General features: G+C 32.1%; 1 protein-coding gene across 6 annotated transcripts in view; it reads right to left on the bottom strand.

Annotated features, from left to right (window-relative positions):
• Window positions 1-12,901, bottom strand: part of LOC138333033 (uncharacterized oxidoreductase SP_1686-like) — a 33,096-nt gene that overhangs the window by 18,529 nt on the left and 1,666 nt on the right. For 4 of the 6 annotated variants that reach the window (XR_011209936.1, XM_069281134.1, XM_069281136.1 and 1 more), the window contains exons 2-4: window positions 10,328-10,449; window positions 8,626-8,710; window positions 8,253-8,326 (exon numbers count right to left, since the gene is read on the bottom strand). Coding sequence is in view for 5 of the 6 variants with exons in the window: in XM_069281134.1 (XP_069137235.1) it covers window positions 8,253-8,326; window positions 8,626-8,710; window positions 10,328-10,441 (273 nt within the window). In the remaining variant the exon portion in view is untranslated. Of the gene's footprint in view, window positions 1-8,252; window positions 8,327-8,625; window positions 8,711-10,327; window positions 10,454-12,901 lie in introns of all 6 variants that reach the window. The other 2 variants (XM_069281135.1, XM_069281138.1) reach the window with 2 other exon arrangements.

The raw sequence follows: 12,901 nt of genomic DNA, 5'->3' as shown, positions 1-12,901 counted from the left end.
ACGTGTAGTAATGATAACACAGTCAGACATCTTATAGAACAAAGATAATAATATACCAACCTTATGTAGACGTGTAGTAATGATAACACAGTCAGACATCTTATAGAACAAAGATAATAATATACCAACCTTATGTAGACGTGTAGTAATGATAACACAGTCAGACATCTTATAGAACAAAGATAATAATATACCAACCTTATGTAGACGTGTAGTAATGATAACACAGTCAGACATCTTATAGAACAAAGATAATAATATACCAACCTTATGTAGACGTGTAGTAATGATAATACACAGTCAGACATCTTATAGAACAAAGATAATAATATACCAACCTTATGTAGACGTGTAGTAATGATAACACAGTCAGACATCTTATAGAACAAAGATAATAATATACCAACCTTATGTAGACGTGTAGTAATGATAACACAGTCAGACATCTTATAGAACAAAGATAATAATATACCAACCTTATGTAGACGTGTAGTAATGATAACACAGTCAGACATCTTATAGAACAAAGATAATAATATACCAACCTTATGTAGACGTGTAGTAATGATAACACAGTCAGACATCTTATAGAACAAAGATAATAATATACCAACCTTATGTAGACGTGTAGTAATGATAACACAGTCAGACATCTTATAGAACAAAGATAATAATATACCAACCTTATGTAGACGTGTAGTAATGATAACACAGTCAGACATCTTATAGAACAAAGATAATAATATACCAACCTTATGTAGACGTGTAGTAATGATAACACAGTCAGACATCTTATAGAACAAAGATAATAATATACCAACCTTATGTAGACGTGTAGTAATGATAACACAGTCAGACATCTTATAGAACAAAGATAATAATATACCAACCTTATGTAGACGTGTAGTAATGATAACACAGTCAGACATCTTATAGAACAAAGATAATAATATACCAACCTTATGTAGACGTGTAGTAATGATAACACAGTCAGACATCTTATAGAACAAAGATAATAATATACCAACCTTATGTAGACGTGTAGTAATGATAACACAGTCAGACATCTTATAGAACAAAGATAATAATATACCAACCTTATGTAGACGTGTAGTAATGATAACACAGTCAGACATCTTATAGAACAAAGATAATAATATACCAACCTTATGTAGTAGACGTGTAGTAAATGATAATACGTCAGACATATATAGAACAAAGAATAATAATATACCAACCTTATGTAGACGTGTAGTAATGATAACACAGTCAGACATCTTATAGAACAAAGATAATAATATACCAACCTTATGTAGACGTGTAGTAATGATAACACAGTCAGACATCTTATAGAACAAAGATAATAATATACCAACCTTATGTAGACGTGTAGTAATGATAACACAGTCAGACATCTTATAGAACAAAGATAATAATATACCAACCTTATGTAGACGTGTAGTAATGATAACACAGTCAGACATCTTATAGAACAAAGATAATAATATACCAACCTTATGTAGACGTGTAGTAATGATAACACAGTCAGACATCTTATAGAACAAAGATAATAATATACCAACCTTATGTAGACGTGTAGTAATGATAACACGTCAGACATCTTATAGAACAAAGATAATAATATACCAACCTTATGTAGACGTGTAGTAATGATAACACAGTCAGACATCTTATAGAACAAAGATAAATAATATACCAACCTTATGTAGACGTGTAGTAATGATAACACAGTCAGACATCTTATAGAACAAAGATAATAATATACCAACCTTATGTAGACGTGTAGTAATGATAACACAGTCAGACATCTTATAGAACAAAGATAATAATATACCAACCTTATGTAGACGTGTAGTAATGATAACACAGTCAGACATCTTATAGAACAAAGATAATAATATACCAACCTTATGTAGACGTGTAGTAATGATAACACAGTCAGACATCTTATAGAACAAAGATAATAATATACCAACCTTATGTAGACGTGTAGTAATGATAACACAGTCAGACATCTTATAGAACAAAGATAATAATATACCAACCTTATGTAGACGTGTAGTAATGATAACACAGTCAGACATCTTATAGAACAAAGATAATAATATACCAACCTTATGTAGACGTGTAGTAATGATAATACAGTCAGACATCTTATAGAACAAAGATAATAATATACCAACCTTATGTAGACGTGTAGTAATGATAACACAGTCAGACATTTATAGAACAAAGATAATAATATACCAACCTTATGTAGACGTGTAGTAATGATAACACAGTCAGACATCTTATAGAACAAAGATAATAATATACCAACCTTATGTAGACGTGTAGTAATGATAACACAGTCAGACATCTTATAGAACAAAGATAATAATATACCAACCTTATGTAGACGTGTAGTGATGGTAACACAGTCAGACATCTTATAGAACAAAGATAATAATATACCAACCTTATGTAGACGTGTAGTAATGATAACACAGTCAGACATCTTATAGAACAAAGATAATAATATACCAACCTTATGTAGACGTGTAGTAATGATGATAACACAGTCAGACATCTTATAGAACAAAGATAATAATATACCAACCTTATGTAGACGTGTAGTAATGATAATACAGTCAGACATCTTATAGAACAAAGATAATAATATACCAACCTTATGTAGACGTGTAGTAATGATAACACAGTCAGACATCTTATAGAACAAAGATAATAATATACCAACCTTATGTAGACGTGTAGTAATGATAACACAGTCAGACATCTTATAGAACAAAGATAATAATATACCAACCTTATGTAGACGTGTAGTAATGATAACACAGTCAGACATCTTATAGAACAAAGATAATAATATACCAACCTTATGTAGACGTGTAGTAATGATAACACAGTCAGACATCTTATAGAACAAAGATAATAATATACCAACCTTATGTAGACGTGTAGTAATGATAACACAGTCAGACATCTTATAGAACAAAGATAATAATATACCAACCTTATGTAGACGTGTAGTAATGATAACACAGTCAGACATCTTATAGAACAAAGATAATAATATACCAACCTTATGTAGACGTGTAGTAATGATAACACAGTCAGACATCTTATAGAACAAAGAAAATAATATACCAACCTTATGTAGACGTGTAGTAATGATAATACAGTCAGACATCTTATAGAACAAAGATAATAATATACCAACCTTATGTAGACGTGTAGTAATGATAACACAGTCAGACATCTTATAGAACAAAGATAATAATATACCAACCTTATGTAGACGTGTAGTAATGATAACACAGTCAGACATCTTATAGAACAAAGATAATAATATACCAACCTTATGTAGACGTGTAGTAATGATAACACAGTCAGACATCTTATAGAACAAAGATAATAATATACCAACCTTATGTAGACGTGTAGTAATGATAACACAGTCAGACATCTTATAGAACAAAGATAATAATATACCAACCTTATGTAGACGTGTAGTAATGATAACACAGTCAGACATCTTATAGAACAAAGATAATAATATACCAACCTTATGTAGACGTGTAGTAATGATAATACAGTCAGACATCTTATAGAACAAAGATAATAATATACCAACCTTATGTAGACGTGTAGTAATGATAACACAGTCAGACATCTTATAGAACAAAGATAATAATATACCAACCTTATGTAGACGTGTAGTAATGATAACACAGTCAGACATCTTATAGAACAAAGATAATAATATACCAACCTTATGTAGACGTGTAGTAATGATAACACAGTCAGACATCTTATAGAACAAAGATAATAATATACCAACCTTATGTAGACGTGTAGTAATGATAAATACAGTCAGACATCTTATAGAACATAAATAATATAATACAAACCTTATTAAGAACAAGTATTACCACCTAGTAATGATAACACAGTCAGACATCTTATAGAACAAAGATAATAATATACCAACCTTATGTAGACGTGTAGTAATGATAACACAGTCAGACATCTTATAGAACAAAGATAATAATATACCAACCTTATGTAGACGTGTAGTAATGATAACACAGTCAGACATCTTATAGAACAAAGATAATAATATACCAACCTTATGTAGACGTGTAGTAATGATAACACAGTCAGACATCTTATAGAACAAAGATAATAATATACCAACCTTATGTAGACGTGTAGTAATGATAACACAGTCAGACATCTTATAGAACAAAGATAATAATATACCAACCTTATGTAGACGTGTAGTAATGATAACACAGTCAGACATCTTATAGAACAAAGATAATAATATACCAACCTTATGTAGACGTGTAGTAATGATAACACAGTCAGACATCTTATAGAACAAAGATAATAATATACCAACCTTATGTAGACGTGTAGTAATGATAACACAGTCAGACATCTTATAGAACAAAGATAATAATATACCAACCTTATGTAGACGTGTAGTAATGATAACACAGTCAGACATCTTATAGAACAAAGATAATAATATACCAACCTTATGTAGACGTGTAGTAATGATAACACAGTCAGACATCTTATAGAACAAAGATAATAATATACCAACCTTATGTAGACGTGTAGTAATGATAACACAGTCAGACATCTTATAGAACAAAGATAATAATATACCAACCTTATGTAGACGTGTAGTAATGATAACACAGTCAGACATCTTATAGAACAAAGATAATAATATACCAACCTTATGTAGACGTGTAGTAATGATAACACAGTCAGACATCTTATAGAACAAAGATAATAATATACCAACCTTATGTAGACGTGTAGTAATGATAACACAGTCAGACATCTTATAGAACAAAGATAATAATATACCAACCTTATGTAGACGTGTAGTAATGATAACACAGTCAGACATCTTATAGAACAAAGATAATAATATACCAACCTTATGTAGACGTGTAGTAATGATAAACAGTCAGACATCTTATAGAACAAAGATAATAATATACCAACCTTATGTAGACGTGTAGTAATGATAACACAGTCAGACATCTTATAGAACAAAGATAATAATATACCAACCTTATGTAGACGTGTAGTAATGATAACACAGTCAGACATCTTATAGAACAAAGATAATAATATACCAACCTTATGTAGACGTGTAGTAATGATAACACAGTCAGACATCTTATAGAACAAAGATAATAATATACCAACCTTATGTAGACGTGTAGTAATGATAACACAGTCAGACATTATAGAACAAAGATAATAATATACCAACCTTATGTAGACGTGTAGTAATGAATACAAGTCAGACATCTTATAGAACAAAGATAATAATATACCAACCTTATGTAGACGTGTAGTAATGGTAATACAGTCAGACATCTTATAGAACAAAGATAATAATATACCAACCTTATGTAGACGTGTAGTAATGATAACACAGTCAGACATCTTATAGAACAAAGATAATAATATACCAACCTTATGTAGACGTGTAGTAATGATAACACAGTCAGACATCTTATAGAACAAAGATAATAATATACCAACCTTATGTAGACGTGTAGTAATGATAACACAGTCAGACATCTTATAGAACAAAGATAATAATATACCAACCTTATGTAGACGTGTAGTAATGATAACACAGTCAGACATCTTATAGAACAAAGATAATAATATACCAACCTTATGTAGACGTGTAGTAATGATAACACAGTCAGACATCTTATAGAACAAAGATAATAATATACCAACCTTATGTAGACCGTGTAGTAATGATAACACAGTCAGACATCTTATAGAACAAAGATAATAATATACCAACCTTATGTAGACGTGTAGTAATGATAACACAGTCAGACATCTTATAGAACAAAGATAATAATATACCAACCTTATGTAGACGTGTAGTAATGATAACACAGTCAGACATCTTATAGAACAAAGATAATAATATACCAACCTTATGTAGACGTGTAGTAATGATAACACAGTCAGACATCTTATAGAACAAAGATAATAATATACCAACCTTATGTAGACGTGTAGTAATGATAACACAGTCAGACATCTTATAGAACAAAGATAATAATATACCAACCTTATGTAGACGTGTAGTAATGATAAACAGTCAGACATCTTATAGAACAAAGATAATAATATACCAACCTTATGTAGACGTGTAGTAATGATAACACGTCAGACATCTTATAGAACAAAGATAATAATATACCAACCTTATGTAGACGTGTAGTAATGATAAACACAGTCAGACATCTTATAGAACAAAGATAATAATATACCAACCTTATGTAGACGTGTAGTAATGATAACACAGTCAGACATCTTATAGAACAAAGATAATAATATACCAACCTTATGTAGACGTGTAGTAATGATAACAGTCAGACATCTTATAGAACAAAGATAATAATATACCAACCTTATGTAGACGTGTAGTAATGATAACACAGTCAGACATCTTATAGAACAAAGATAATAATATACCAACCTTATGTAGACGTGTAGTAATGATAACACAGTCAGACATCTTATAGAACAAAGATAATAATATACCAACCTTATGTAGACGTGTAGTAATGATAACACAGTCAGACATCTTATAGAACAAAGATAATAATATACCAACCTTATGTAGACGTGTAGTAATGATAACACAGTCAGACATCTTATAGAACAAAGATAATAATATACCAACCTTATGTAGACGTGTAGTAATGATAACATAGTCAGACATCTTATAGAACAAAGATAATAATATACCAACCTTATGTAGACGTGTAGTAATGATAACACAGTCAGACATCTTATAGAACAAAGATAATAATATACCAACCTTATGTAGACGTGTAGTAATGATAACACAGTCAGACATCTTATAGAACAAAGATAATAATATACCAACCTTATGTAGACGTGTAGTAATGATAACAGTCAGACATCTTATAGAACAAAGATAATAATATACCAACCTTATGTAGACGTGTAGTAATGATAACACAGTCAGACATCTTATAGAACAAAGATAATAATATACCAACCTTATGTAGACGTGTAGTAATGATAATACAGTCAGACATCTTATAGAACAAAGTATATAATATACCAACCTTATGTAGACGTGTAGTAATGATAACACAGTCAGACATCTTATAGAACAAAGATAATAATATACCAACCTTATGTAGACGTGTAGTAATGATAACACAGTCAGACATCTTATAGAACAAAGATAATAATATACCAACCTTATGTAGACGTGTAGTAATGATAACACAGTCAGACATCTTATAGAACAAAGATAATAATAATATACCAACCTTATGTAGACGTGTAGTAATGATAACACAGTCAGACATCTTATAGAACAAAGATAATAATATACCAACCTTATGTAGACGTGTAGTAATGATAACACAGTCAGACATCTTATAGAACAAAGATAATAATATACCAACCTTATGTAGACGTGTAGTAATGATAACACAGTCAGACATCTTATAGAACAAAGATAATAATATACCAACCTTATGTAGACGTGTAGTAATGATAACACAGTCAGACATCTTATAGAACAAAGATAATAATATACCAACCTTATGTAGACGTGTAGTAATGATAACAAGTCAGACATCTTATAGAAAAAGACCAACCTTATGTAGACGTGTAGTAATGATAAACACAGTCAGACATCTTTATAGAACAAAGATAATAATAATACCAACCTTATGTAGACGTGTAGTAATGATAATACAGTCAGACATCTTATAGAACAAAGATAATAATATACCAACCTTATGTAGACGTGTAGTAATGATAACACAGTCAGACATCTTATAGAACAAAGATAATAATATACCAACCTTATGTAGACGTGTAGTAATGATAACACAGTCAGACATCTTATAGAACAAAGATAATAATATACCAACCTTATGTAAACGATCTGGTGTAGTAATGATAATACAGTCAGACATCTTATAGAACAAAGATAATAATATACCAACCTTATGTAGACGTGTAGTGATGGTAACACAGTCAGACATCTTATAGAACAAAGATAATAATATACCAACCTTATGTAGACGTGTAGTAATGATAACACAGTCAGACATCTTATAGAACAAAGATAATAATATACCAACCTTATGTAAACGATCTGGTGTAGATAATAATATACCAACCTTATGTAAACGATCTGGTGTAGTAATTATAACACAGTCTGACATCTTGTCTCTCTTACTCGCCTCGCTCCAGTCTGTAATGTTTACTATATAGGTAGTTTATGGCAAGTTTCAAAATAATTACAAAAGCTGTTTTTATATAGTTATATATTTTTATCAACTTTTTCTGTCATATGTTGGTGTTAAAAGGAATAATAATGCTTATTTTTGCCTGATATTTTGCTTAAAACATGAAAATATCTAAAACAGTTATCAAACATAAAACATATACACATTTATTGTAAATATTTAAGAACCAATCCAATTATAATGTATTCCAAATGCAACATATGATATTAGTGAAACCGGTAACACATTATATCAATTACGTTACCAGAAAAACAGCTTTCCTCCCGGATACCATAGTCTTTCTGAAACTTCCTGCGGTAAAATTCTCTTGGATCAGCTACGCCAATTATCTGGATTAATAATTTAATTAAATAATTTAACATTGATTTAAAATGTTAGATGCGATTTTCCGATATACAACATCTGCCGCAATAATATTATACCATTGTGCTAACGCTGTCCTCTTATACAATATAGGCCTACTATACAATGTAGATATGGTTGTGTCTTAGTAGCCGCTGGAAAACATCAATACCAACTGCGAAACATGAAAAAGTTCAGTAAAAAGTATAATAAAAAATTTAATTGAATGTATCTTTTAATATGACTTGCTAATTCCAGTAAGATTATGAATATTACATAACAATTCACATGATAATCGACAGAAATCAATCAACACTTGTCAGTATGTCAGAAACACTCCACATCATACTGTTAGAAGTGACACATTATCATTGAAATATAACATATAACTTAATGTCTAAAGACCTAATCATTCCAGAGGAATGCCATTGTTTTGTACTCTGTAGGTATCACCAGATTAGACAATACCTAGACCTGCCTAAGGTAGTCTACAACATCCAACTACTCATTTAGTGTTTTGGTTTAAAAACACGTCAGAAACTAATTTCTCCACAGATGAATTGTGCTATAACAACATAAATCTTCGAGGGGGCAAAAGTTTTGAATATTTCAAACGTTCTAAATTATATAAGGAATTTTCAATGATTCCTCTTGTAATTGCGGGAAACCTTTGCAAAACTATACATTGCCCGTCAATTCGTCAAAATCAAAAACATGGAATAGACAAAAGGAACTTCTACAGTGTTTTCATCTTTTTTTGAACATTTTGAAGTTAACCTAAGGTAACTAAACAGTTTTTATAAAATATGTTATATGACCTTAATGTGATCTCATCCTGTGTTATTCCAGCCTTACTGTTGCATATTTCCTTACCTGATTCCTAGCCTGTCAGTCCTTGTTTCGCCGATCCTATTCCTGTCTGATTATAAATCTAATTCCTAGCCTGAATCCTAGACTGGATTCAGGCTCAATTTAGGCTAGGAATCAGGCTCAATTCAGGCTAGGAATCAGGCTCAATTCAGGCTAGGAATCAGGCTCGATTCAGACTAGGAATCGGGCTCAATTCAGGCTAGGAATCAGGCTCGATTCAGACTAGGAATCGGGCTCAATTCAGGCTAGGAATCAGGCTCAATTCAGGCTAGGAATCAGGCTCGATTCAGGCTAGGAATCAGGCTCGATTCAGGCTAGGAAACAGGCTCAATTCAGGCTAGGAATCAGGCTCGATTCAGGCTAGGAATCAGGCTCAATTCAGGCTAGGAATCAGGCTCAATTCAGGCTAGGAGTCAGGCTCAATGCAGGCTAGGAATCAGGCTCAATGCAGGCTAGGAATTAGGCTCAATTCAGGCTAGGAATCAGGCTTAATTCAGGCTAGGAATCAGGCTCAATTCAGGCTAGGAATCAGGCTCGATTCAGACTAGGAATCGGGCTCAATTCAGGCTAGGAATCAGGCTCAATTCAGGCTAGGAATCAGGCTCGATTCAGGCTAGGAATCAGGCTCAATTCAGGCTAGGAATCAGGCTCAATTCAGGCTAGGAATCAGGCTCGATTCAGGCTAGGAATCAGGCTCAATTCAGGTTTAATGCCCTCAGTTTACTACTACTTACCGCAAATCGATCAGGAAACATTTGAGCATATTGGGCATATATTGTACCCCGCATTCCCGCTCCAATAACGATGGCAGTCAAAACTGATCCCTCTTTCTTATTTCCTTTCGACATTGTTGTTTCTACCTCAAATAGATAATTTGAAATGTATGGTTAGACAGGTTTATACAATCTGACATTCATTTTACTGATGTTATTCTGATGCTATAGTAAATGGTTGTTTCGCCATCTACGCTGCTCAATGCTAAAAGGCAGTTTTTGTTTTACTGTCAAAGTTCAATAAGATGAATTTAAGTTGCCATACTTTAATTAAGATTTTTGACACTTATGTTGGCAACATATTTTGTTATTCATCTGAAGAATGGGGACCAAGTAATGGTAGTGAGATTGAGAAAGTACAACTGGAATTTTGTAAAAAGATTTTAAGTATTAAACAATCCACATGTAATATCATGATATATTTTGAATTAGGTAGATTTCCTTTAGTATACGTATACACACTATTATAATGTGATTAAGTACCGGTTTAAACTTCTGAATAGTAGTAATTGTCTTCTTACATATATATATATATATATATATATATGTTGCACAGCTTACCAGGTGTTATGTTGTTGCCTAGACGTAACAGTGTTTTAAATCGGGTAACTTTTGTGAAAAATAAGCTTTTTCATTTGGTCTTGGTCGTGTATGGTTAAACCAAAACAATTTTATATATTTCTATAAATTTACGATATATGAAACATTTTTGACAATGCATGTATGTATGCTTTATTAGAGAACTCCCCAAAATGTCACCTATACAGACATTAAGCTGATGGATTATCATTACGGTTTTATTTGAATAAATATTTTTTCTAAAGGTAATAGAATTGCCCTTACTAGGTTGAGATCATAAACTCACTCGCTCATTATTGAATCAGGAAGATATAGAAATATTGTAAGAAATGAGTGCTTTTGCAGGATCTGTAACTCTGGTGATGTTGAAGATGAATACCATTCTTATTCATATGTCCAATTTTCCGTGATATTCGTTCAAAACGAATTAAACTATATTATTGGAAAAAGCCATCTGGTTAAAATGATACAATTACTAAACTCAACTAATTTGAAAGATTAGTCTATGTTGAGTAAATACATTTACGAGGCTAACCAAACAAGGAGAAATTTATTGCCATGAAAGAAAAACTGTCCATTCTTTATGTATTTATTATACATGTGTACATGTAACCTGTCCTCTCTACACTGCCTAGTGCGGTGTCTGCTATGTATTGTATTTTGTACTGATGGGCTGTTACGCCTAAAGTCATAAATAATTTGAATTTGAATTTGGTGTGAAACATCATTGGCAAAGGACAATCATATTTTATACAAATGAGCCTGGCCCGACGCCTAGGAGCATATGGGTGGGGCCCCAAAAGGGGAAATTTTCTTAATTTTTGCTTTAAAATCCTACTCCTCCATAACCTTTGAGTTGATTTCATCCATATTTTGTGTGAAACATCACTGGGGGAGGACAATCATTTTTTATATAAACGACTTAGGTCCGTCCCCTTGCGACAGAGGAGCGGGGCTTAGAAGGGGGGACTTTGATGGAATTTGGCTTTAAAACCACACTTCTCCTTAAGCCTTGAGTGAATAACAACCATATTTGGTGTCAAACATCAATGGGATACAATAATCATATTTTATATTAATGAGCCAGATTTAACTCTTAGGAACAAAGGGGCGGGGCTCAAAAGGGAAAATTTTGATGAAAGTTTACTTTAAAATTCTTATCCCCCTTAACCCTTGAATGGAGTACAACCATATTTGTCAGGAAACATCATTAGGCGAGGACAATCATATGTTATAAAGGACCGAGGTATGACCCATGAGGATAGAACGGCGGGGGTACAAAATGGGAGCTTTGCTGAAATTTGGCTTTAAAATCTGACTCCTTCATAATCCTTGAAAGGGTTATAACCATATTTGTCGTGGAACATTTGTAGAAACAAATTATTCAAATGAATGACCTTGACGACCATTCTACTTCACAGGAGTCAAATAAGTTAAATTATTTAAACAACTTCTTGTGAATAACTAAGAGGCCTAGAGACTTGATATTTGGCCTACAGCATACTAGGATGACGGACTACCACGTTTGTTCAACAAATGACCTTTACCTATTTCAGAAACTAAGGTGTATTCCTTGTATTGCTTATATTAATCGTTAAGCACTAATTTATACTGTGACTGTTTTGTGGCATGAGTCAGATGACCGTTAGTTCCCATGGGCCTCTTGTTAGTAGTTTTGACAATAAACACAAGTTTAACAAAATGTTCAAAAGGTGTTGTTCTTAACAAAATATTACACACAACCAACTCATCATTCAAATAGCACCATATACTACCACGACCCCCTAACCCTCTAAATATCTCATGTCCACAATTGTTGGCAGATTCAGAGCTTCATACAAAAAGTTATGACGACTGATGTTTTTAATATCTTGCCGATAATTTCACCACGGTCAATCTTCAACAGATTTACATCAAACATGAATCTGATATAGCTTAAAAGGTTGTCGCATTGAT

The sequence above is a fragment of the Argopecten irradians genome, chromosome 10, assembly GCF_041381155.1.
Source record: "Argopecten irradians isolate NY chromosome 10, Ai_NY, whole genome shotgun sequence".
Classification (NCBI taxonomy): Eukaryota; Metazoa; Mollusca; class Bivalvia; order Pectinida; family Pectinidae; genus Argopecten; species Argopecten irradians.
Note: the sequence above shows the minus strand (reverse complement) of the source record. Positions and strands in the feature narration are given on the sequence as shown.